The sequence below is a fragment of the Bombyx mandarina genome, chromosome 19, assembly GCF_030267445.1.
Source record: "Bombyx mandarina strain Sakado chromosome 19, ASM3026744v2".
Classification (NCBI taxonomy): Eukaryota; Metazoa; Arthropoda; class Insecta; order Lepidoptera; family Bombycidae; genus Bombyx; species Bombyx mandarina.
In genome coordinates this window covers 2,416,176-2,443,884 of record NC_143225.1, presented here as the reverse complement: position 1 = coordinate 2,443,884, position 27,709 = coordinate 2,416,176, and the positions used below count along the sequence as shown (strand labels likewise).

At 38.4% G+C, this 27,709-nt stretch overlaps 3 protein-coding genes and 1 long non-coding RNA gene across 6 annotated transcripts in view; 2 read left to right on the top strand and 2 right to left on the bottom strand.

Moving 5' to 3' along the window:
- Positions 1-346: 346 nt before the first annotated feature.
- Positions 347-23,017, bottom strand: dpa (disc proliferation abnormal). The gene is made up of 17 exons (XM_028169711.2): positions 22,740-23,017; positions 22,071-22,181; positions 21,751-21,914; positions 18,041-18,202; positions 16,381-16,479; positions 15,680-15,812; positions 13,366-13,608; positions 12,789-13,017; positions 11,888-12,082; positions 11,181-11,357; positions 10,742-10,829; positions 10,267-10,427; positions 9,044-9,167; positions 7,831-7,937; positions 6,868-7,002; positions 6,258-6,468; positions 347-513 (listed from the first exon to the last, which is right to left on the bottom strand). The coding sequence occupies exons 1-17, from the start codon at positions 22,867-22,869 to the stop codon at positions 418-420; spliced, it is 2,565 nt and encodes an 854-aa protein (XP_028025512.1). The 5' UTR covers positions 22,870-23,017; the 3' UTR covers positions 347-417.
- Positions 4,430-6,251, bottom strand: LOC149500803 (uncharacterized). Its single transcript, XR_016324679.1, has 2 exons — positions 5,391-6,251; positions 4,430-4,503 (listed from the first exon to the last, which is right to left on the bottom strand). It is a non-coding gene; the product is annotated as an uncharacterized LOC149500803 (long non-coding RNA).
- On the top strand, positions 18,639-21,016 carry LOC149500802 (tripartite motif-containing protein 12A). Its single transcript, XM_089735253.1, has 2 exons — positions 18,639-19,778; positions 20,766-21,016. Exons 1-2 carry the CDS (start codon positions 19,518-19,520, stop codon positions 20,982-20,984), a joined length of 480 nt encoding a protein of 159 aa, XP_089591379.1. The 5' UTR covers positions 18,639-19,517; the 3' UTR covers positions 20,985-21,016.
- Positions 23,018-23,558: 541 nt separating the features above from the next.
- The window catches only part of wech (tripartite motif containing 71 protein wech), a 43,257-nt gene continuing 39,106 nt past the window's right edge, over positions 23,559-27,709 (top strand). For 2 of the 3 annotated variants that reach the window (XM_089735242.1, XM_028169716.2), the window contains exon 1: positions 23,976-24,328. The gene's annotated coding sequence lies outside the window, so the exon portion shown is untranslated. Of the gene's footprint in view, positions 24,329-27,709 lie in introns of all 3 variants that reach the window. The other variant, XR_016324678.1, reaches the window with a different exon arrangement.

Genomic DNA, 27,709 nt, shown 5'->3' with positions numbered 1-27,709 from the left:
CTCTGTGATTATGGCTGGTTGGCACGTCGAACTCTTCAACGGGAACGAAGACCAGTGTGCTTAGTGAGTTTTTTAACGTTCTCGATAGCGTAAAAGTTAACTCCAAATTTGTATGCAGTTGGAACAGCGCCCCTAGCGGCAAACGTAGGCAAACATTCCAACTCCATACAAATCTAAGTCAACTTTTACGCTATCGAGAAAGTTAAAAGGCACTCACTAAGCACACAGATGATGAACTGAATGATAATGGACAGATATTATCTGTTCAGTGAAAGATCTTTTCTCTTACAACAGAAAACGTATTTTTTATTGAAACTCTAAAAATAATATCTTACGAAATAAAACATTATAGAAATAAGATCATTTATTATCAAAAATATTAAAAATACGCAATAACATTGTACAAATTAATTGAATTCAACATAATCTGATGTGAGTATGACTTACGACTACAACTTTCCCTTCGTCTTGTAGGTCCCTCAGTGCTTCGTCTAACTGCTCTCTTGTTACAGTCTGAAAACGATATTGTATTTACATTAAATATGCTGTAGAATTAATTTTAACTTTTTATTGCTAGATGGGTGGACAAGCTCAGAGCCACCTGGTGTAAAGTGGTTACTGGAGCCCATAGAGATCTAAATGCGCCACCCACCTTGAGATATAAGTTTTAAGATCTCAGTATAGTTACAACTGCTGCCCCACCCTTCAAACCGAAACGCATTACTGCTTCACGGCAGAAATAGGCAGGGTGGTGGTACCTACTCCTCTGGACTCACAAGGGGTCCTACTACCAGTAATTACGCAATAGTACATGGCAAACACGCGGGATGAGATGTCCTACTTTTTTCCCGCGGTGCACATACAAATTTTTCTCCTACCAGGTCGAAAGTTCGTGGAGGACCGAGCTGGGGTCCAGGAGCGAAGCCCTGGCCGGGGGCAGGGGGGGCAGTGCCCCCCCCCCATACTCGTAAAAAAACAATTTAACTGTTTTTTTATTTTTATATAAACTACTATTGATGTGCCTTTGGAAAACATACAGCATTGTATTATGAAGAAGCAGTGTGTACTTAGCTTAAATTCCTTGTCTATGTCCAACCATAGACAGTCAATTTAGTTCCATCTTTAGCCGCTAGGTGCTGCCAGCAAGTATAAAGGAAGCGCAGCCATCTTTGATCTTCATAGCGTTGTGTACTTTCGTACTGTGAAGTCGCAAATCCACAAATATTTATTCGACTTCTTATTAATTGCAAAAAATATTTATTTTGTGTTTCTATGAGTGTTATTTTGCAATCATTACGAGTATTATTTACCAATCCTATCATCGGACGCCATGAATCACGCGTCATCTGTTGGAGGTGATGTTGAGTCAAGCTCCATAATTTCCGAGAGGGAAGATGTCCAGGCGAGACGCGATGGAGACGCCTCGCGTTCGAACAGCTCGTCAAGCGAAAAAGAACAAAAGGAGTCTCTGCGTAAGAAACGACGGGATTCAAAGGTAACGGTCGATCTTCGAATCGGCTCGTTATCCCACCAGGTCAGTGACGTTGTAAATCTAATAATGCATCAACTGTGTGTAACAATTGAATGTAACGAAAATTGTTGTAAACAAATTGATCTCGTCAATACGGAAATTTCGACAAAAACACAACAGATTTAAACTAATAATCTTTGTAACATAATTACTGAAAACTTTGGCAAATCGTCGTACAAGTTATCCGTAAAAGCGTCTTAAATTGTATGCGGAAAAAAGGGCCGTATGGATAAAAATAAGACGTCAAAGTTTAATTTCCGTGATCTCTAACAAAGTATCCTGTTGCCAACGCACCACTCATTGAGGAATTTTTGTTTGATAATACTAAATTGAAATCTATTCAGTCCCTCGGAGGGCTACAATCCTATTTGTCACAACCTCGTACAAAAGGCAAGCCAAACATGATAAACAATTATAGTCTGTAACATCTGGCACAATCCAGAGGGGGCAATTGAAGACACCGACGGGAGGCACTGAGTGCCACCAAAATTGTAATAATTTGTAAACCATGTATGATTACCAAATACCGTAAAAAAAAAAAAAAAAAATTGCTTTTCTGCGGAAGAAAAGCGACGGATCAATGCGTCCAATTTTCGATTTTCGAGAGTCGAACAAGGTCGTAAAGATAAAAACACCTAACTGTTTTCGGACACCTCGGTACCAAACTTTCCCCACCCAGGGGACTGGATGATAAAATTGAACATTTCTCAGGAATATTTTTCTAGTATAGGTCGCAAAATTTCGTCGATACTTCTTGAGGATCAGTACCTTCAGGAAGGAATCGGTACCTTCTTATGAGTTAGTATGAAATGACATGCCTACCCTTCGGTCTGGCTTCAGAGCCACACCTTTTTGCTTCTATAACATGCGGGTCGCAGAGACCTTGCGTGCAAAGGGAACTCGAGTGCTAGTGTCTACTAGACGACTTCCTTTTGGACGACCAAGACAAATCCAAGTTGAAACTTCGGGCTGCAGAAGCTGTGAAGCTTTTGGATTAACCTTTTTTGCTCCCATAACATGCTGGGTCGCAGAGACCTTGCGTGCAAAAGGAACTCGAGTGCTGGTCTACCTAGACGACTTCCTTTTGGTCGACCAAGACAAATCCAAGTTGAAACTTCAGGCTGCAGAAGCCGTGAAGATTTTGGATTATCTGGGCTGGCATGTCAATTTCCATTATGTAGGGTGCTCGGTCGCTCGGTCGCGGAGACATTGCGTGCAAAGTAGAGTGCTAGCTTACCTACACGACTTAATCTTGTTTCACCAAGACAAATAAACGTTTTTGTTCCCATAGCATGCTCGGTCGCGGAGACCTTGCGTACATAGGGAAGTCAAATGTAACGTACCTACGCGACTTTCTCTTGGTCCTTGAAGACAAATACACCTTTTTGCTTCCATAGCATGCTCGGTCGCGGAGACATTGCGTGCAAAGTCGAAGTGCTAGCTTACCTACACGACTTGATCTTGTTTCACCAAGACAAATAAACTTTTTTGCTCCCATAAAATGCTCGGTCGCGAAGACCTTACGTACATAGGGAAGTCAAATGTTAACCTACCTACGCGACTTTCTCTTGGTCCATGAAGACAAATACACCTTTTTTGCTTGCATAGCATGCTCAGTCACGGAAACATTGCGTGCAAAGGGATGTTGAGTGTTATCCCACCTACGCAAGTCCCTCCTGGTCCATCAAAAAAAAAAAAAAAGTCCAAGTTCAGGCCACATAAGCTGTGAAGCTCTTTGATTATTTGGGCTGCCAAGTCAGCCTTACAAAAAATCAATTAGTACACTGGTTCAAGAGATGACATGGCTAGGGATTCGATGAAAAATTGCGAGAAATAAAGTGGCCACTCAACAACATTCTAGCTCAAACTCTGACGGAATTACATCACTCTATGTTAACTTGCAAATTTTCTTGCGAAGTTTCAAGAAACAACACCCCCGTAAAAAACAGGCCATCCTGCATGTGTCAACAATTAAATGCAGTGCTGACGCGGAGCCACATGTCAGACATTGCCGATACACAAAACCAACCATTTCCTGGCAACGGAAGCTTCGGACATGTGTACGGGTTACAAATGCAGTGCTGACGCGGAGCCACATGTCAAACATTGCCGAGACACAAAACCAACCATTTCCTGGCAACGGAAGCTTCGGATATGGGTAGGGGTTACAATTAGACAAAATATTAACGTCCTGTCTATGGTCAGCTCAACAACTGAAACGGCTCAACAACAAAAGAGCTATTTGCAATGGTAGTGACAATCAAAATGAATCTGAAAGTATTTCACTAGCGGTTGACCTTTCGATTTTTAAACTAAGCGATAAGTTCAAGATAACTGTCAGCTTATAATCTCTCGGGGAGGTACAACATCGTAGCCGATAGGCTATCACGAGGAAATCAACCTGCGAAATGGTACTTTTTACCACAAGTGACCACAAAAGTTTTTCGAAAGTGGGGTCATCCGGATATAAACCCATTCGCCGACCAAGATTGGATACCTTCAGCAGACCGTAGAGGATGCAACTAGCATGGAGAATTCCTCCTCTCAACCTTTTCCCCAGAGTACTGACTCACTTCAACAGTGTCTAGGGAACCTACCTGGTAGTGTTTCCAGACAGCGAAAGCATTTGGGTTTCCAAGCCCTCAGATCCCGAACGCTAGATAACTCGCACGAAATCCAAAACCTGCCTCCTTCACAGGGTAAACATTAACCCTGAAAGCTTAGAAACGGGGGGGGGGGGGAGGTTGTACAAATAATAGACTGGTCTACACAGGAGAAGATTTATTGAAAATTAGCTGGTGTCAATCCACTTTGCCAGCATACTTACCAGCAACTAGAAGATGGTGCATATGGTGCTACAGTTTTAAAATTGATCCTAAGTCTGCAGATGTTGCCAAATTCTTTTTTCTTTTCCAAAAAGAAAATTTTGCCTGTAAAACAATCCTTCTGCATAAAGCAGCGCTGTCGACTTTCTGTGGACAACATACATGTAGGACAGCAAACATTCTCAAGCTCTCTAATAAAAATTGCTATTCTAAAAAAGCCATCGGAATAACTAAACAAAATTCAACTACTTATTACTTACTAAGTATAGTCCCATTCACATGAGATCCGAGAATAGTTCTAAATTGGTTTTCTTCAAACCCAACCACCAGATCACGCCTCAAGGTAGCTTGAAGGACACCAACAACCATGTTGCTGGCTACTGGACGCAGAGTTAATAACCTTACTTTGCTCAACATTTCTAAAGACAGTTTCTTTGATAACAGAGAAAAACATCTTTCTGATACCAGTCTTTGGGTCTAAAATTGAAATCCATTTTCGTCAATAATCTGCATAAGTGCTTTCTAAACATGAAACTAAAGACATGCCCAGTAAGATTCGTAAGGACTTTTTCTAACTATGTGTGTTGTCACAAAAGCGGCATACCGTACTGTAATTGGAAACTGGTCTTCGTTCAACCTTACGAGGTAGTGGCATCAACCCATCTCTAAGAAGTTGTAGATCAGCAGTAGCCTCTGAGATGGATTGATAATGAACCAATAGACGAAATACTTTCTAGAGGCAATTGCAAATCATCCAAACTTTTACAATAATTATTGCCGAATAATAGAGCTTCCTAAAGATCCTCACGATTCTTTTTTTTCAAAACATTTACTCATCATTTACTCATGTTGTATATACATCATTTATACAATTTATACATTTTCTTGTATATACAAGATAAAATGTTTATTACAAACTTATAAATATTTTTTAATTATTGAATTAACATGAAAGTTAACAGCTGTGTTTTTTCGATTTAATAATTATATAAATTATGAACATTATCATTGCGCTTCATAATTTTATAGCTTACCTATTTCATCATAGCGTTGTGCTTAATAATTTCACCAGCAGATAACAAACACGTCTTCATAATACAATGCTGTATGTTTTCCAAAGGCACATCAATATTACGGTTTTACATAACAATAAAACCGATATTATGTGCCGAGAAGGAAAACATACAGCATTGCAGGAAGTTCTTCCTGGTGAAGACTATGAAGATCAAAGATGGCTGCGCTTCCTTTATACTTGCTGGCAGCACCTAGCGGCTAAAGATGGAACTAAATTGACTGTCTATGGTTGGACATAGACAAGGAATTTAAGCTAAGTACACACTGCTTCTTCATAATACAATGCTGTATGTTTTCCTTCTCGGCACATAATATCGGTTTTATTGTTATGTAAAACCGTAATACTAATTAAATAAGAACTGTCTGATAAACTCATCTTTGTTTAATACTTCACTATTAAATTTTATTGCCTTTTGTTTATTTCACTTTTACACTAAACACAATATTGCAAATTACCCGAGCACAACAATGGCGGAGAATTTAAGGTGCGTGAGAGCAGACGTAGACACTAACGCGCATGCGCACTTGTCAGTACCCAGGGAGGAAAAGATACACTTTCTTCCCTGTACAGCGGGACGAAAACCGAACTTTCGGCGTAGGTAGGAGAAAAAGTATAATTTTGCGGGTTTGCTTTTTATTAGACGATGTTATTCCTTCACTGTGGAAGTCAATCGTGAACATTTGTTAAGTACGTATTTGATTAGAAAACTTGGTACCCGCCTGCGGGATTCGAACACCGGTGCGTCGCTATATACGAATGCACCGGACGTCTTATCCTTTAGGCCACGACGACTACATTCAACAGGAATATAGTGAAGTGTGGTTACTATTTGCGAGGCGGCGTTGATGTCGTGCAGTAGCTTGGCGTGGGTGAGGGTGAGCGGCTTGTGCAGCGGCTGGATGAGTGCGGCGAGCGCGGCGCGCAGGTCCGCCCGGCGCTTGCGGGCCGCCGCGCCCAGCCCGCACGTCAGGATGCCCACGTCGATGCGCCCGGAGGCCGGGTCCGTGGCCGACTGCTTCAGAGCCTCGCGGTGAAGTCTGTTGGGACACTCTCATGCTCAATGCTCATTACCATAGATTAGGGGGAATCGGGACCCTTTCCAACTCGAACACAAATTTTCAATGGTTTTTCTTAGGGTTCATCATCATAGTCGTTACGTTTTATTGCTTAGATGGGTCGAAGAGCTCACGGCCCACAATGTAAATGGTGCTGTCTTCCTTCAGACATGAGTACTAAGGTCTTCGTTTTTAGATTACAATGGCTACCCCGCCATTCAAACCGAAACGCATTACTGTTCCACCGCAGACAGGAGGGGTGTTGATATCTACCGGTGCGTACCCACAAGACGTCCTACCACCAGTAAAAAGTTTTATAACCCTGTATTATATTAGATTTGTCTACTAAACCGACGTTTGATATATATTACGTTAAATTACCTCGCCGCTTCGTCCACGTCTATCAGTTCAACAACGGAAGAAAGTCGAACCCTGGCATGCGCTTCCGCCAACCTGATGAGAGACTCGAGCTGCCTCGGATACGCCGATATCTGACCTCGGCCGCTGCCCACGCGCCTATATAAAAACAGTTTAATTATGGAAACGAGAAAGAAATACAATAAAAACTCCTTATTCGCGTTTCCTTTAATTGATAAAAGGTAAGTATCCAACCGAATATCCTCTATAAATGTGCCTTTAAATGGACTAATAATAAAATTAAAATATACCTTATTACAACTACGGCTAAAGTATGTTTTATTTTGTCACCTAAGAACGTATCCCCTACAATCCCTTTTATATTATGTGGATTACCATAGAGCACCATTCTATATTCACGGTTTCTGTATTCACGGCATACTCCGTGTATGTGCCCCGCAAATAAAGATCTTTTATTGTATATAGTTCTTTTACAAAGGCAATTTTAAGATGTACTAGTGGTCGGTTAGCGTTCGAAATTCGACCATAATTAATTGAAATTATAAGTTTGAACATTATTAAGCTTCTATTGTTCAAGACTTTACTTCTGTAATCATAAATTTTGCCAAGGCTACACTATAGACAAATAATATTAAAGATAAACAATATTAATCTATTCTTAATTTGATCACAGACTTTAACAATAAACAAAAGAGTATATATGGGTGTGTGTGTCAAATACATGGTAAATGTTTAATGTTTTTGTTAATGATTTTGTGTATTTTTATGCATTATTTAAAAAAAACTGCATTCTGCGCTCATCCTCTATATTCTCTATAAGTATGGAAAATTACATAGTCCTCTCTGTCCGCGCAATATTCGTAAAAAGGGATACAGTTTTTGATTCACGTGTTATAATATATAGAATAATATTGAGTCTCTTTTATTGATGATTAAAGTTGATCTAAGTATAATAGAACAGCGAACCTCATGTCGACGTATGCGTCTATGAGCCGCTGCTGCGCCGTCTCGCTGAGCGTGGGCTGCACGTGCTCCTTCGCGAAGGCTATGTAGTCCCGCATCAGACTTATATCCTGTTCAATAACAGACACTTACACCTGGAAACTCCAAGATCTTATGTTTTTTTAGCATTGGACTTGTTTATGAAGTCCTTGGACATCAAAAAATTATGAAACTTAGTAAGTGAGGAATGTTATCAGCTATGGAAGGTATATTTCGATGAAAGGTCTTTGGAAAAAGGCGTGTGGTACTAAACAATTCAAAGTCTACCATGGAAAACTCCGTCGTTTGATTCTTGTAACCTTAATAGAACTAATGACTTTTCAGACTTCGTTCCGGGCACATCCCACTCAATAAATTTGCTCATTTAATGGGAAAGACTCCTGATCCCAAGTGTTCAGTTTGTGATGTAGTGGAAGATGCTTTTCACATTATGATGGAGTGTGTGCAGAATGATGATTTGAGACAACAATTCTTTGCAAAATATAAAAATTTTCGACAAGTTTGAGGTATGAATTACGTAAAAACCTTTTCCGGAATCAGAAATGGCTAAGACACTTTACAAAATAATTTTGGTGGGCCTTCAGAGACGATAACAGTTTCCTTTAAAATTTTTTTATGTAATTATTTTGTTACTCTCTTTTGTTGCACAATGGAGTGGCGTATTCACTAGGTGAGTAATCTTATATAAACATAAAAAAGGGTGTGTGTACTTATGTACGCGCGTAAGAAGTTTTATTTTATTTTCATAAAATTTTTTATTTATTTAAATTTTAAACAATTTGAAAAAAAATCGATTAAACAACATCCTCAAACACGCATATTGGACATCCCTTTTCTTGACATCGTATAAATTCGGTAATTCTCGGTACGGTTCGGAAAGTTCACCTGCGGCTATATTCAGACTCGCCAAGTTACGTCGGTCGTATTGTAATGGGCGATTCAGTGGGCAACTTCATTTTGTTTATTTCGTGTCACGGTGCGCGCGCATCGTAAAATTTCACTCTCATCAATTTTTCATAACGCGCCTAAAGAAATATAACTTCAAAAAAAAACTTGTAACAAATTATACGGTAGTGCGGTTTAAATATAACAAAGTCCATTTTGTATGTGTTACAAATTGCAGACAAAGATAAATCAAATTTATATGCATAGTAGTTTAGTTTCATGATTTACTAACAATGGCATCCTCGTCATCTTGAGGATCGTTCGGATCTTTGTAGTACAGAGACACCAGGTGCGAGGCCAGACGTCTGTCGAACACTTCGTCTTGTGGATCCAGCACGAGGAATATTAAGTCGAACCTGAAATTGTACATGAAGTCAGTATTGCCGCAGTATACTTCACCATTAGAGTTTTAGTAGGAATGAGCATGCCCCTCTTCGCTGAGCTTTTGCTCGCCCACCTGTCCTGGTGAAACTGGACAGGCGGGCCACCAGTAATCTTACAAAAAATAATCATAAAAATAATAATTAGGTTGATGCTGATGGTCTATTTCTATTGGGTTAGATGTGTGTAGCTACTGCGGACTGATGACACGAAGTTGTCATGGTAGGTCAGAGCCCACGACGCGCCTGTTGCTGAGTGCTCACGGTCGCTAACGGACGATGTTTACGGGCGCAACAGAAGAGCTCAAGGTATATGAAATACTGTCAGTGTGCTCAGTGTGTAAGGTGATTTAAACCCAGCTGTCGATAGATGCTGAGTAGAAAGCAAATAACAATCTCTAGAACATCTCATCAAGATACTTTTTTTTATTGCTTAGATGGTTGGAGGAGCTCACAGCCCACCTGGTGTTAAGTGGTTACTGGAGCCCATAGACAACTACAACGTAAATGCACCACCCACCTTGAGATATGAGTTCTAAGGTCTCAGTATAGTTACAATGGCTGCCCCATCCTTCAAACCGAAACGCATTACTGCTTCACGGCAGAAATAGGCAGAGCGGTGGTACCTACTCGTGCGGACTACCACCAGTAATATCTACCACAATAATATGGTTATGACTTGAATGTTAGTCAAAGCTTTTCAGAAGGGAATGTTTAAATTTTGGGCACATTTTATTTGATGGTCCCCGATAACAATACCTTTGTTAACTTTTTTTTTCCTACCTAAGCTGATAGCCTTGAGAGGCTATTTCAGCGTCGCCTTAACTACTAGGTGAGCTCACGGGGCTCAAACCTGATGACGTTGCTACACGAACCCTAGAAGAGCCGTGCTTCGCAGAATCTACCATTGGATCAGAAACGCGGCCCACTGAGAAGATCTGGCGAGAAACTCAGTGGGCTGTGTCTGAGACCTTTGTTAACAATATATGTACAGTGCATATGAATAACACGATTGCGTGTGAGAAGGCCACAACCCTTCTCCAAGCCCCGGCTGTTGTGTCATCAACCAAGCTACCTGGACATGAGCGTGTGCGGTAGTTGAACATTTTCAACGATCGTTTTGTTCTTGTTCCACTGCGACTCGGCGGGGTTGGCGGCCGCCAGGATCGAGGTGCGAGCGTTCAGTTGACATATGATACCGGCTTTGGCTATTGACAATGTCTGTTGCTCCATCACCTGATGACATTAAAAAAAGAAAAAAAAATGTAAATCTTCATGACTGTATTTAAACAAAAATTAATCGTTGTTACCAGTAAGCGCATCAAGTGAGAACGACTAACAAAATTGATAAAAATATTGTTGATTACTGTAACAATTTATTATTATTAACAAAAAGTCAAATCAAAATAATTTAACATAAATCCGTCATAAATCATTGTTGATTACTAATGAGGTTTCTAAGAAGTCAAAAATTTAAGAAATTCTCTGGAATACCTTGAATTGAAAATTTCAGATGGAACATTAAAGACCAAAGATAGAATTGTATTCACCTCGTGGAGGACGCTCCGTGTGGAATCGTTCATTTTGTCAAACTCATCAATGCAGCATATACCGTTGTCCGCTAGAACCAAAGCACCACTGAAACAATAAAATTAATGAATAATAAGAAAGGAAAAAAAAACATGTAATCCCACAAGCAGGATGTTAGACACTAATAACGAAAACAAAAGAAAATGCTACCTATATTGGATTTTAACTAAAATTAAGTGAATATGTATTATTTTTTTGTTAAAATATTAAAATTTTATATATTTAATTGAACAATATATTACATATTTATGTTTATACTTTCGATTTACAGAGAATGTTTTGCTTTGCTTGTGACAAAAATATACCATTCACACAACATTCAACCAGCAATTTACTTATATACTTAAAGATAACACTGTTGTACTGTGGTTATTTACTTAAATGCTAATCAATACTAACGTTTGCAATACAAGTTGCCTGGTATCAGGGTCCTTGGTGACGTAAGCAGTGAGTCCCACCGCAGAGGAGCCTCGGCCAGACGTGTACTGAGCTCTCGGCACCAACGTGTACACCCAGCGAAGCAGTTGAGACTTGGACGTACCGGGGTCTCCGCATAGCAATATGTTGATTTCAGCTCTGTAATTCAATAAATTTTCAGTTACAAGTAACATATTGTTACGCCGGTAAGAGTAACGCCATCTATCGCCGAATAGTCGAACGAATATCGAAGGAACTAGTAGCACCTAGAACGCTCGAAAAGTACAACGCCATCTATTGCCAGATAGCGGAAACAATACTAGCATTGTGTGGAATATTCTCGATAATTCTCGGGATGAGGTTACGATTATAAAAGCGTTGCAGAGATGGAACGCAGTCAGTAATCGGAACTACTCGAAGCGAAACAGCGAACGGATCACCTGAAGTGAAGCGGAACAAGCGAATTAAGAGTTTTTAAGTGTTTGTTGAGTGTTTTAAGTGTTGAATACAGTTTTTAGTTTATACTTCAGTGGAATTTTATTTATCCCGAACCACAGCGCGTAGCAATATTTATATTTCAAAACATGTTTGCATACTTAGAAATGACGTCATTTATTGTGATTCGTTCATTACAGATTTAAATACGTAAAAAATACTGATATGAGCTAATGTAACTAAATAATTGTCACCTAAAATGTGTCCGACCGGCGGCATTAAAGTTCTTTTTGGTTCCTCCGAGTAACTGCAGTAGCACTCCTTTTTTGATATCCAAATTTTCATACACCGAAGGCGCAATGGCCCGAGCCAGACGTTCGTAGCAATCCGGCTGCGACGCCAGAGTTTTGAACAACTCGACGCGTTCGGGTGGGAAGCGATGCTCTTTGCTGTTGATATGACAAGAATAATTTTGTGAGATATTTTTTTTGTAGAATTAGGTAATTGTTTACAAAATTAATGGTATTGTAAAACAATTTAGATCATCAAAGTCTACGCTGTAATGCAACGTGTTTATAGTAGTAGCAATCATTTAATAGATGAAAAATTAAATAAACTTAAATTAAATTATATGCAGGCAATAAAAGTGACCATTTTTTTGTTGCAATGAGCACTATGCGCGGCCTTACCCCCACTACGCCAAAACCTTGCCAACTTACGTGCCGCTTACTGTACGAGTATTACCGAAGTGGAGACTATATAATAAATTGTTATTTATAAAATAATTTGAAAGACGGGACAGCCTACATACGAATTGGTGGTGGTAAGTGCAGTCTGCGAAATGTAAGAGCAATTAAAAGTTCTAGTGGTAGGACCACTTGTGAGTCCGCGCGGGTAGGTACCACCGCCCTGCCTATTTCAGCTGTGAAGCAGTAATGCGTTTCGGCTTGAAGGGTGGGGCAGCCGTTTTAACTATACTGAGACCTTAGAACTTGTATCTCAAGGTGGGTGGCGCGTTTACGTTGTAGATGTCTATGGGCTCCAGTGAACACTTAACACCTGGTGGGCTGTGAACTCGTCTCACCATCTAAGCTATAAAAAAATAATTATTTTTTATTTTTTAAAGTGGTTGGAATATGGGTAGTATGTAGGTACCCGTCGTCGATGTCGTGCAGCCTGCTCTCGTGCTCGGTGCGGTAGTGCAGCGCGTCGAGGTGCGTGCGGTGCAGCGCGCGTAGCGTGGCGCGGCGTGGGTGAAGCGCGGCGGGCGCGGCGCGGAACACGCCCGTCACGCGCACGCGCCGCCCCGCGCCCGCCGCCTCCACCAGCGCGCCGTGCGCCACCACGCTCACCGTGGCCGGGGTGCGCCCCGCTGGCATGTCGTCTGGAACATTGCGTTATTGTATAACAGAAAATTTAAATTCCAACTGTGAACTTCATACTGGTGGTAGGATCTCTTGTGAGTCCGCGCGGATAGGTACCACCGCCCTGCCTATTTCTGCCGTGAAGCAGTAATGCGTTTCGGTTTGAAGGGTGGGGCTGCCGCTGTAACTATATTTGAGACTTTAGAACTAATATCGGGGCTGCTATTATAACTTAGAACCTTAGAACTTATATCTCAAGATGGGTGGCGCATTTACGTTGTAGATGTTTATGGGCTCCAGTATACACTTAACAACCAACACTTATCCACACATTTAAGCAATAAAAATAAAATAAAAAAACCAGTCACCAGGTGCCTCCTGCAGCTTGACGAGCTGCTTGTCGCTGAAGTGCGAGCGGTTGTGTATGAGCTGGAAGCAGTGCGCGGTGTTGCAGTGCGCGCAGTGTGCGGGCTCGGGCACGCGGCCCCGCTGCAGCTCCCCGCCCGCCGCGGCACCGCACACCGCGCACTTGAAGAACGCCTCCCGCATCTCCGGCACGATGCCGGACGTGCGTATCACCATGCCCGATATAGTCACCAGCTGGTCTATGTCTGTGAAACGAAACGAAACGATACCATTAGTCAACGACAACTGTTTTTTTTTTAAGGGATTTAATGACCTGGTAACTAAGACCTTTAAGTCATGTCTTATTTTAATTTATATTCATTAAAAATGATATTATGGAGTGAAATGAAATTAAAATATAATCTCAGTAAAATGGTGGTAATTTTTCACTAAGATTTTTTTCAGTGGACTTTTTGGAGGATCCCGAAAAGTTACATCCAGCGACTTTGTATCATTTTCCCACATTTGTGCACTTTCAGATACTAAACAGTTAATAAACCGTTATTACACACGTCAAGGAAAATTTGAAATAGTCTCTCAAGGCTATCAGCATAAGTAGGGAAAAAAGGTACAAACTAGAATAGTGGCTCATGTCGTCACTCATCTTAATCTTAAAATCTTAAAATACTCATCTTAATCTTAAAATGCCATCAGTCTACTAAGAGTTCTATCGGTATGGCAGGATGAACTAGGATAGTGGGTGTAGGAGCTCATGCCGTCATCCACCATGAGGTCAAAATATCAATTGTAACACACCCTTTAAACTGGAAAGCATTACTGTTTCGTAGCAATATAGGCAGGGAGTACCTAGCCGTACGGGCTTACAATAGGCATTGCACCACCAATAAATGCCAGTTGTTGATCATAGTATGCTGGTACAATACTCGGAGAGCACTGCTGCACATGTCTCCGGTGAATCCCTAAATAACTTTGTTCGCCACCCATGTAAGGACTCAAAATTTCACCACGTTCATTTACATAACAATAAACATTTGTCGGAAGCAGTTTCAACATACATACATTGTATAGATTTGTTCGTAAACTATTTGATGAAAACTTTTCTTTTAATCGATTTGAAACTTAATATTGGCCAATATTAAGTTTTAGGTAAGGTACGACAGGTGGCGTACGAGAAGTTTCAATAAATACGATAAAATTTAAATTTCCTTGTTTATCTCTACTGCAATGCCACAACTTTATACTGAAACTAGCCATACTCGCCCGCTTCACTGGGCATTTAAAACTAACATTATTATTTATTGTCATTATTATTAGGCAGTCCAATACTCATATAAATATTAGCCTATCCATTAAGTACATGTATTTTCTACATGGACACCAAGTTTCAAGTCAATCGGATGTATGGTTCGGTAGTTATAACGGAACATCCGTAAAAACCACTGTAAATTTATACCTAATATATAAAATTCTCGTGTCACGGTGTGCGTGATTGAACTCCTCCGAAACGGCTCGATCGATTTTCGTGAATCTTAGCGTGCATATCGGTCAGGGTTGAGAATCGAGCAACATCTATTTTTCATCCCCCTAAATGTTAAGGGTGGTCCACCCCTAAATTTAATTTTTTAATTTTTAGGATAAATTTTTTGTTTTTATATTTTTATGATACAGCATACAAAAATACATACAACCCTAAATTTTCACCCCTCTACGATCAACCCCTATTTTTTATTTGTTAATTAATTATAAACTTTAATTTTTTGGCAAGAATTTTATTTTATTTTGTCATGACTTAAAATTAAAAAAAATTATATTACTCTCAATTTTCACTCTTATACGATCAACCCCTATTTTTCCATGCCGATTTTTTTTTTTATTCTATGCACAGATCCTCAATAAGGTTGCAAGATGGCAATCAAATATTATAATTGTAGTACGATAAATTCTTATTCAGAGTTTAAAATTTCAAGTTCTTTTCATCATCATCATTTCAGCCTATCGCCGTCCACTGCTGAACATAGGCCTCTCCTCTTATAGTTCCTTTAATGATGATTTTTTTTTAAATTCAATTTGATCTCCCGCCCTTCAGGTGGATTCGAGAAATAATCCCGGCAGATGGCGCTGCAGTCGATATCTAGGTTATTTACCTTTCCCAGCAATAATTTATAGGGCAAAACAACGTTTGCCGGGCCAGCTAGTATTAGTATAGATTCAATTTGTATTTATATTGGAGACCTATTATTCCAGAGCTTGTTTTAAGTTCGTATTTTTAATGTATTAAGGCTTATTGTTGCACGGAAACAAAATATATGTACTGACCTTCCGGATTGAGGTCTCTCATGTGCCGCGGCGGGGCGTTGTACGGCCGGACCTGGATCTGGTGCTCGAGCACGGCCGCCGGATACTTCTCGAAGAACAACTCGTTGACTGCTGCGTCGAATGCCGGCACAACCTGTGATTGACATTTTTGCTAGATACATTAATTACACTGTCTACTGTCAAGTACTATCATTAAAACTCATTTGAAGATGCTTTCAGAGCATAGAAGTAACATGATTGAGGAGAGATCTTTCAAAGTTAAGCATGATGAGAAAGTTACTCTAGTTAAGCATGATGAGAAAGTTACTCTTTTTTTATATAAAACGAACAAAAAACTTATGATATTCTACGAACACATTCTTCCAACAGTCTTACAATACTGTTACGCCGATACAAGTAACGCCATCTGTCGTCAAACAGTGAAAACGGATATCGAAACGACTAGTACTTTCGGAAATGTTCTGGAAAATTGTAGACATGTCGTGTCGATTATACAAGCGTGGGCAGAGATGATATGATGGCAGTTAATAATCAGTTCTATTCGAAGCGAAAGAAGTGCGATAATTGAAATCTCCCTTAAGTGTCGTAATAATTATATTGAGTTTTAATTTGAATTTAAGTGAGTTATTTATCTATTTATAATTTTCCGGTAACTAATTACAAGGAATCCATGTTATGATGTGAATCAACGAGTGATATACCTCTTGGGGATAAGAGACCAGTTGTCTGTGTAGTTTGGAATCGAAAACTCTGACATGTTCACAGTCCACATCTAAGAATGGCTCTTCCAATGTGTGAATCTGAAAAAGAATTATTCTTGGTTTGAAATATTTTGCTGACCACTTGCTACGTGGGCTGTTACTACTGCCATATCTCTTTCGCCGAGAAACTATTGTTGTTAGTTGCAGATGAATATTAAGGGGTGGATGGATTTAATTAATGCAATTATGACCTTATTAACCTTATTTTTGTTGCGTACGGTTGACTTCCTTCGGCCTATTTGATGCTCATCAGCGCTCAAACAGAAACATGACACCCGGACATAATTAAGAATGCTAGTGAATAAGTATGCATTAAATATTGGCTTGATATTGAATGCCCTGCATTGTGTATAAATATAGCTGTCTATGGTTCGCTCTTCCCTTTTCTCTCAGTGCTGTCGCAAGTGCTATTTATAACATGCACTCAAGGGAATCCCTGAGGGAAAAATTTAAAGAAATTAAAGTTCTCACTATGCCATCCCAGTACATTTTTGAAAATATGATGTATGTTCGTAAACATATTGAGGAGTTTCCTAAAAAGTCAGACATAATAGAAATACTAGGAACAAACACAAGCTTGTTGTGCCGAAGAGTAGGTTACATGTCTGTTTGTGTTTTTTTTTTATTTATTTTTTATTGCTTAGATGGGTGGACGAGTTCACAGCCCACCTGGTGTTAAGTGGTTACTGGAGCCCATAGACATCTACAACGTAGACGCGCCACCCACCTTGAGATACAAGTTCTAAAGTCTCAGTATAGTTACAACGGCTACCCCACCCTGTACAACAAAATCCCACAAGATGTTCAGAACCTACATATACATAGGTTTAAGAAAACTATTAAAGAACATCTGTGCAATAAAGCTTACTATAAAGTCAATGATTATCTAGAAGATTGCATAAAGTGGGAATGAGTTTCTCGCTCTGGGCATTTCAATATTGCAATAATTGTTACGTTATAATACATCTTGTAAAAATGAATATTTAAAAAAAAAACTAATATTTAAAAAAAGACATGCCCGCTGAGTTTCTTGCCAGTTCTTCTCAGGACGGAGGCTAGTTTTTGTGAATTGACGGTAGTTCTTTTTGACATTCAACAAGTGTGTACTTTCATTTATGTTGAATAAAATTTTTTTGATTTGATTTGATAATATATCTTTGGTATTATTGTACTGTCTGTCTGCCTGATTACTTTCCATATACAGCCGGATGTTTACTGCTGGTTTGTTTTTAATCCCAAGCAAGTTCCACCTGCGCGACTGAGAAGAACCAGAGGCCCGCTTGTCATTCATCTGCTCTAATAAACATGAGATCAAAATCTTGATTGTGTTATTAGGCTTGTTCTGGAATCTAATATTTTTGTTTTGATATAGAACAGTCGTTGGAATTGGAATCACTGAATTTGACGCAAAATCGAAAGTGCGTTCTTCGCTGCGACCGGCAATGTAACGTAAAGTCTTGAATTAATTTTTGAAAATGTCCTCGCTACACCTGTTTGGTGAGGTGCGAGACAACGTTTAACAATATCGTAGTTTCCTTTGGAGTACGGATATACGACGCTATAGTCGTTGGCAGATGTTGATTCTTAGAACACGGCTGACCTCCTCAAGTTTTTGTTCGTAAAGTGGTTCGTTGGTGACAGCAGTTGGCTCCACGTATCTCTGGATGAACTTGATGAATTTCTCCCTGCATTCTGCGATGGCCACGTCCGTCCCCCATACGACCAGCTGCGGCTCACTCGAAGCCTCCTCTGAACCCTCCACCTGGAAATCAAAATACTCAGTCAAAAACATTTTATCAGAATTGATGATTTTTTTAAATTACTCTGACGTGATTTGCCACTGGCTGCTGATTTGCGCAATAAAAAGTTTTCGAATATGATTCTCTTATTTGAAATATTATAAGTAATTGTTTTATATCGTACAGCATTTTTAAGCTATTGCATAGATTTTATCGCGGACCTTGAGCCCGAAATCATGAAATTCCGTAACGAAAAAAACCTTCCACCACTCACTCCGCCTACCTTGTAGCTCGCGTTCAACACATTCACACGTTGTGCTTGTGTAGTGTTCTTGAATAAACGCGTGGCGTGACGTCACACTGCATTTTGTTTGTTTTATTGCATAGATGGGTGGGCGAGCTCACGGCCCACCTGGTGTTAAGTTGGTAGTGGAGCCCAGATACATTTACAACTTTTTAAGCTATTGCATAGCTTTTATCGCGGGCTTTGAGCGCGGCGACTGAATCAAGGAATTCCGTAACGAAAATAACCTGACACCCCCACTACGCCTACTATGTAGCTCGCATTCAACACATTCACACGTTGCGCTGGTGTAGTGTTTGTGAATAAGCGCGCGGCGTGACGTCGCACTGCATGAGCATCATGAAATGTCTGCCCATCTCTCTCTTACGCGGTCTAGCTTATGAGTGTGAAGGGGACAGTTAATCTTTTGCTTTTGTTAATGTTTATAAATATAGCGTGGTCTTATTTTTATTATTGTTTGAATATTAAATTATTATTGTCTAATTGTAATTGCATAAGTTGATAAAAAATGCTTTGCAATAGCTTTACCGCGGCAATCCCCGAGTGCCACACGTGTTTTTTTTTTATTGTTCTACGTTTAGGGCAAGAGTCGTGTAGTAATGAATGTTATTTAGTGTATCGACAACACGACTCTCGTAAAAGCAGGGAATTTCTAGACTGGGCCCCTTTATTTTGTACTTACGCACGTATTACGTATGTTGTTAATTAATAAATAACTTTTTTTTTTATACCTTTTTTGAGGGTACACTTTATTGAGAAACCGTCTTGTTATTAAGTCACAGGGGTAATTTTGCACGTCTTTGGTTTAAAAATACAAATATTAATCAAGAACATAGTACAACAACAAGACGACTATGAATGCTTTCACCTTCTTCTTCTTCTTCTTCTACATTAAAGACTCAAAGAAGATTTCATTCTTAGATTTATGGTGTTTAATAAATGAAAAAAAAATTCACGAGTCAATGACAAAACGTCACACAGGAAATTGTTTAAAATTTGTTGAAATGTAAAAAAAAATACAGTAATACAGAAAAATGTCCGAATCAAAAGCCAGTTTGTTGGCGAGGAACCAAATCGCGCAACTGAATCAAGGATCAAGGACCAGCATCAAATCGTCGTACGAGCCCAGCAGTTGTCGGATCTGTTTGTCTACCATCATAGACCCTGCGGCTTTGACCTGTGGGCACAGGTTCTGCGAGCGCTGTTTGTGCCAGTACTGGGACGAGAGAGACAAAACGGACTTCATAGTTTGCCCGTTGTGCCGAGCTAACACTTTTAAAGTTGATTTCGCTAAGGTATTTCTTTTGAATTTTATTCAAATTAGTAAACTTTTGATGCGATTTTTTGACAAGACGAAATCACCACCCATTTCGGCGATTACCGGACAATTAGGCGATCGCCTAAGGTCGATTGTGTGTTGAAGAAAGTGAGATTTGGATTAAATGGCTTTATTATTCTGGAAAAGTTTCGTTTTCTCGAAATTTCACAGCCCATGGTCACAGCCCACCTGATGTTAAGTGGTTACTGGAGCTCATAGACATCCATAAGTGCGCCACTCACCTTGAGATATAAGTTCTAAGGTCTCAAGTATAGTTACAACGGCTGCCCCACCCTTCAAACCGAAACGCATTACTGCTTCACGGCAGAACTAAGCAGGGTGGTGGTACCCACCCGTGCGGACTCACAAGAGGTCCTACCATCCATATAATCGTTTTCGTAATTCTGCAACGTAAACTAAAGACTTTTTTTTATGTTTGAGACACGTTACTGGTGGCTTGGAAGCCTTTCCAGTTTTACCAGGACAGGTGGGCGAGCAAGGACTCAGCCAGAAGGCGTGGGATTTGCTACCAGCTAGCCGAGCACCTCCAAAGGAAACCTAACAACTCAAGAGTAGTTGCTTCCCGAATGAATCTACTACCGGATCGGAATCGCGGCCCGCTGAGGACTCAGCGGGCTGATGTTTAGGTCAGGTTGCACCGGTTACCGGGGTCTCTACTCCCAGTGTTAGAGCTAAAGGTGTCTAATGCAAGGGTTATTAGATCTGGTGGATCCGTAAGGACGTGTCTAGGGTGTTGAACCTGGAGAAAGAATGTAGACTACTTTTCATTCCACTGAGTTACGTGTCTCCGCCATGAAGATGGGGACGCAAAGCTTACAGATTCTAATGATGTATAGATGGACAATGGTATTGATGTAATTGTGGTGTCTTCATATGAAGGGTCAAGTAGCCTTCCCTTTAAAGCTAACAGTAAAATATATAACAATACTCTTAATCATCACAGAAAGCAGACAACACATCAACTGAAGATTTCAGGAGAACGTTCAATCCCAGAGACAAACTGGAAATCTCACAACCTCAAGCTGAAGTTCACAGTATAACAGGACTGTGGACACGATTTAGCATACTGATGCCAATCATATATTGCCTTATAAAGCTTTTGAAGGGACCTATTATCGGATTCTATAACTTTGTCCGATTCAAAATTAATTTAAATGTTTAATTATGAAATCATAATAAATTTGTATTAATGCATTTAATGGATTTTAATTTTTGATCTCAATTGTGGCATATAATGGCTCTCCAACTCTTCAAATCGGAATGTATTAATTCAGAAATAGGCAGGGTGGTGGTAGATACCTGTCGGGATCCAATGATGCCCTGCCACTATTATATTGGTGAGTATCCAGAATAGCATTATAAATGTTAGCGTATTTGTTTGTTCTTCGTTCGTGTTGAAACACGGAAACAAATTTGTATTATTTATTTTGTAATCGTTTTAGGTTGGTTTATCCCAATAAACATCTAATTACTACAGAAACTTTTGTTTTTAGAAAAAGATACACGGCACTAGAAAAATTAATTGGCACTTAATCTTAAATACGCAAGCAAAGCGATGGCTAACAGCTAGTGTACTATAAGGATTATTGATTTAGGGAGTGATTGGATACAAATGGTTTCACTTAATATGTTGGATTATATTGTGTAGTTTTAAATATATATATATATTTTTTATTGCTTTAATTCAAAATTCAATCAAAATCATCTATGTGGTTTAATTATATTTAATATTTGTTATTTTCATTTTATTCTGACATTTCAAACGTAATTAGTTTTTGTGGTCATAGACAATTACTAAGCATTTTCAACATTTTAATATTGTGCTAACCCCATTTAATTTTTTTTGTTGTCTGTGAAGTAGTTTGTTAGTAAAGGCTGTTGCAGCATATTATGACTAAATTTCCTTTTTAATTTTTAAGTACACTTACTCTCCGTGTAGGTGTGGGTGCCGGTACATTGGGAGCTATATGGTGACCTCGGAGGTCAGCCCTCTGTCGTGCTGGGGTCATGATGCCTCTCATGAGCGAGCGAGGAGTGCTTAGAGAACTTGGAGTGCCGTAATTAAGAGGAGAGCTCATGTCTATATCTGTGCCTGGAAATTATTAATATAATAAAACTAGATTTATAGTTATAAATAACCTCATATCACAATGCATTAAAAAAAAACGGCATTTATGATTGTAGCATTACAAATTCAAAGTTACAGTAGGAAAACCACTGTTTTCACAATATAAAAATTTCAATTTACCTATGGGACTAGATGCAAGAGCTCGAGCAGGTGATGTTCCTGGAGCTTCACGAGGTGTACGGGGTGTCCGAGATGGACCGGGAGCTGCTCGTGGTGTACTTGGAGTGCCATCTGTTCAATTTAACAACAAATTATAATTTGTTAAACTTTTCAAATGAAGTGTTAAAATTTGGAATTTGCAGGTTGCATATATCTCAGGACCAGTTATTGCAAACTTAAAGGTATGCCTATATCTATCAGTGAAAGCCTAGGGGTTGGTGAAATTTAACTTGAACTTATTATTTTATATTAATATTTTTATGACATTAGAGACTAGACTTTATTGTCCAAAGCGGGTGCTAGCATTTAGGTTGTGATATCTAGTCTACTTTAATCAATTAACAACAGATGCCTGCCTGTTTAAAACATGATAAAATTCGAATGCCGTTTTGTTTAGTTAAATATTACGCTGTAAGCCTTTTGTTCCCGTTTGTATTATATGTATGCAATTTTAAAAAGTTAAATATAAATTGATAAAAGAGGTTAAATGTTAAGATGAAATAAGGACAGCATTGACAAAACTGTACAGTATTGTACAGTTTTGACAAATTTTAGTTTAATTCTAAATAAAAGTTTATATACAAATGTACAATTGTTTTAAATCTTAATGATTCTGTTGTCAACTCTCACCTTTCGAAGGTGTGCCGGTTGAACGCTGCGGAGTCTCCGGAACGATAACTTGTTGTGAGGATCGCGTTCTTCGTGGGGTCGATGCTTCCGATGATGCACGCGACGACGGGCGTTTAGATGGTGTAGACATTTTTAACTTCACACTCGTTTTGTAACACAACTTACTATAAAAAAATAATTAGCAACAAGTTTTATACAACACCGAAGTAGCATTTGTTTTGGAACTTTAGAAGTCTTGGCGCGAATTGTTGACAGCTGACAGTGTCATTCGTTATAATCGGTTTCGTTCGTCAGACAAGTAAAGGGAATATCGCCCGATACATTGAAAATTTCTGTGATACGATTGAACCCAAAAATGTAAACGTCGCGAATTTACAGGTGAAATTAGGTTACAACTAAATGAATCAGACTGCATCAATTTCATTAGAGAAGGAATAAAATAGCCTCTAAGTAAATTAAGTAAATAAAAGGGGAGATTTGAATTTCCAATTTACTGAGTATTCAATGGACTTTTTGGAAAAACCCGAAAAGCCACGACCAGTGACTTTATTTTTCATTTTTCTACATTCATGGATTTTTACAAATCTATATCTGAAGATACACAAAGTGAACAAAACACTATAATTTACAGAGCTGGACACTTCACATTCCTCCAAAAGGTCGGCTTGTACATGACTCACGATAGTTTGCTGTCAGCTTGAAACCGGCATGTAAACAAATTAATATTTTTCATCACCTACGTTTTAGTGATACTATCAACTCAACATATTTTTAGTTCTTTTCTTGGTGGATAGTCAGTAGCAATTTTATTATGTAAGAAAAATAGGATTAATTGTACCGCGTGAGCGGTCCCAGTTTAAGCAAAGTTCGGATGTGACCGTTCAGACTGTTTAAAACGCTATGCCCTATGTCATAAATGCTGTTGCACCATTCTTCTTTGGAGACAATTAGGCAGTTGACAGCAAATTCTACCTCTCTTGGTTTAAACAGAGCTCACTTTCCTATCGTGCTAAAGCCTACAGGCCGTCAGCAATCACGCGATCACGGAAAGATAATTAAGTGTGCAAAGGTGCAATTGATACTAAACGAGATAACAGAAACAATTTTATTTGGTAATACCGAGGACTAAGCCATGCTGCATAAGAAAATATGTTTTAAGAAAAAAAGGTTCATCATTGCCGATTAATAGCGATTTTTACCCTATTGAATGTCAACTTACCACAGACAATGAAGTTTGTTTTTTAAATCAATTGATCGTTCATTCACCTTCACCGCTGATGTTTTTGTGGTGTTATTTTATGTTAAAATAAATAAAAATGATAATTGCTATGTAACAGCAACTCTGACTGTTGTGTAGTAAATTTGATCAAGTGCAATATAATAAAGGAACGTTGATAAATGCACGAAAAATATTCACGTCCCGGTGGGTTTGTTTCGCCTACCTGCATTGGACGTAGAATATTTCGTGCTTATTTGTCGGTGACTGGACATATGATTTATAATTAAATGGACAAGTAGAAAGTGCGCTGATGCGTAGTACGTATGTTAACAAGTGAATAAGCGCTTATCCAAGATTCGAACAATATTCGGTAAGTGCAATTGAATGATTCATACGAGATATGCATTGAAAAGGTCCCTCGAAACTGTTCGTAATTGTTCCTTTGTGCTCTTACATGTTTACGTTCGCAGATAAGATATTTTTAGTCGTGCATTCAAATATAGAATGCATTGACATTGTTGCAGTGAGGTGCTGTAGTTTGAATTTTTTTTCTATGCATCGCATATGCATTTCGGTGCATTTCAAGGCTAATGACCGCGGTATTGTTTAGTTCGGAGCGCTCATTGCCTCAATTGAAAACTGTTAAAATATCCTTCCAATTCATTAACGATCTATTAACATGGCAAATAGATGTTTTTAATGTAAGAATTTAATTAAATAGTTCCAAATATAAATCATCCAGACCTTAAAAAATTTTATGTACAGAAACAATCTTTATGTATCAAACAGGTTGAATAGTCTTATCAGCTCTGCCAGTCCATTTAAAAATGATCCTTATAAATGATATCATTAAAGGGTAGATTTGGTGAATAGCAATACATCTTCAAGTATAGTCCATTAAAAGCACAAAAAGAAAGTTTTTTGCTATTGAAATTGTAATGTTTATAAGTGCTTATGTTTATGTTAATTACCCATAAAATGTGTACCAATTAGAAAGTAGTTTACAGCAATATATTCATAAATGTTTGGACTCATAATTTCTATTCATCTCTAATGTAAACAGTTAATAAAATAAAAAAGTTTCATATTTTCAAACCACATATAGAAAAGAGGCATGTTTTTAGTGAAATAGCACAGCCATTACATAATAAAACTAAAACTTTTATTGCGTCTCAAGTTGGTATTCACACAATGATGTCCATGGTCTCCAACAAACATCAGCTGGGCCCTGAGCTAATCTACATATACAATTCGTTAAGGAATGGTCATGAGCTAATCAATTTTAATGTCAAATATCAATATTCTTATAAATGTAGGGTGTACAGATGAAGGGTACCCTGAATTTTTAAGTTATAAATTATGTAATAGAATTAAATACATAATAATATGATAATTATTTATCTGCCAAAACATTAATCAATTGTTTAGCTAAGTCTAGACTTCAGTGGCTAAACATTATGAAGGCTGTAAGCTTAGAGTCCTTGATCCCTAATAAGAAAAGAAACACAACTTCAATTATTGTTCTTGTGATAAATCGAATAAACTTAACCAATAGTCTTTCTTTATTGCTTAGATGGGTGGACGAGCTCACAGCCCACCTGGTGTTCGGTGGTTACTGGAGCCCATAGACATCTACAACGCATATGCGCGACCCACCTTAAGATATATATAAGTTCTAAGGTCTCAAGTATAGTCACTAGCCTAACAAACCTTTGTTAATTACAAGTGTTTTTGTCAGTTCTACTCACAATAATAAAATAAAATTTACAGACTACTTTTGTTTGACACATACTTATATATTCTGATCTGATTGTTAAGAGAGTTTTAACTGTGGATGTGGAAGGCTTTAGAGTTTAGAGGAAGAGGTAGACCTAAGAAAAAATGGATGGGATGCCTGAAAGACGATATGTATGAGAGGGAAGTGAGCGAAAAAATTGTATATGATTAGAGGGGTATGGAAGGAGAAAACATGATGCGCAGACCCCAGGTGACTCAGAGAAGGGCAGGAGAATGATGATGATGATGATATGTATTCTGTTTGTAATGTATAAAAATGTATGACTGTAAAAAAATGTGTTCCTGGAAACATATCAAATGTCTTCATGGTTTTTATTACTTCAGCCAAGAGATTTCCACTGCTGGATGTAGGACTCTACCACTCCGGATACTATTTTATTTTAAATTGGCTAATGAAAAAATAATAATATTAAAACCAAAAAGCTTGGCAGGATGGAATGTATAATTAAATAATATTATTAATGTCAAATGAAGATCCATTTAAGATTGACTAGTTACTCTTTGGTCTTCTTTTTTTGTTATTGCTTAGGTGGTTGGACGAGCTCACGGCCCATCTGGTGTTAAGTGGTTACTGGAGCCCATGGACATCCACAGAGTAAATGCGCCCACCTTGATATATAAGTTCTAAGGTCTCAAGTTTAGTTACAACGGCTGCCCCACCCTTCAAACCGAAACGCATTACTGCTTCACGGCAGAAATAGGCAGGGTGGTGGTACCCACCCGCGCGGACTCACAAGAGGGGTGGTAGGGCCTCTTGTGAGTCCGCAAATTATCCGGTAATAACGCAAATTATAATTTTCCAAGTTTCATTGATCTTGAAATAATTGTAATATAATATTTCAACAATTGTAATATAGTATTAAGTATAATATATATTATAAAGTGCATTCTATCCTACAAGAAATTAAAATCGTGATAAGTTATATCCAAACATTGTTGGGGGTATTCGTAGCTAACATTTAAATTGACTGTATATTAGTTGACATGAGGATTTTATAATAGATATCATGTTTCAATGTGAGCTGTGCCAATAATATTATTATCTCGATAAGCACTGATATAGTTATCCAGGATGAATCTGGACGATCATTGTGGCAATGGGAAATAGAATTCAGACTCAGTTTCAAAGGTGACGGCGCCATTAATATTATACCGTAATAGTGCTGGTAACCGCTTAATATCAAGCAGGTTGTAAGGTGAGCTCGTCTGCCCATCAATGACACATAAATTTCTCATTTTAAGAGTTTTTAATGAACGTAAAATGTAGGCGTAACAAATAGACAAAGAAAGATTAAAAAAAAACAAAAAAAAAACTTTAATTACCTATGTCTACGACTCACGTAAACATGGCTTTTAGATTACTTAATCTACTCGAACTTAATTGTAACTTAAGTTATAAGGTTCAATTCGGTAATCTAGACACGCCGTGTTCGCTTCGTTCATACATACAACGCGGGACGCTACTGATGAAGGTCTACGTGACATTTCGCACGTTTTCAAAATATTTATACATTTCACATGAAATTGTATGTTTTTTTTTTTCATTCAAGAACAGGGAATACGCTGATCTAGGCCCTAGTTAAGCTTAAGAATTTTCGTGTTTGAATTTCGAAGCGTGTTTTTTTTTCGTAATCGAATGACTCAATTCTAAAACTTTGAAAATTTTTCCTACCCAACTTTTTCGTATAATTATCGTGGTAAGATTTTGTTTTAGGGTTCCAGTCTATTTTTCTATTTTTCTCTACCCGATAATTGACAATTTCTAATACAAACTCTTTGGGACATTAAAAACGGTATACTCAAATATTGACTATTCATTTATTTATTATTATTTTTTTAGGGATTTCATGACCTGGTAACTAAGACTTTTAAGTCATGTCTTATTTTAATTTATATTCATATTTTTATGAAAAATGATATTATGGAGTGAAATGAAATGAAAATATAATCTCAG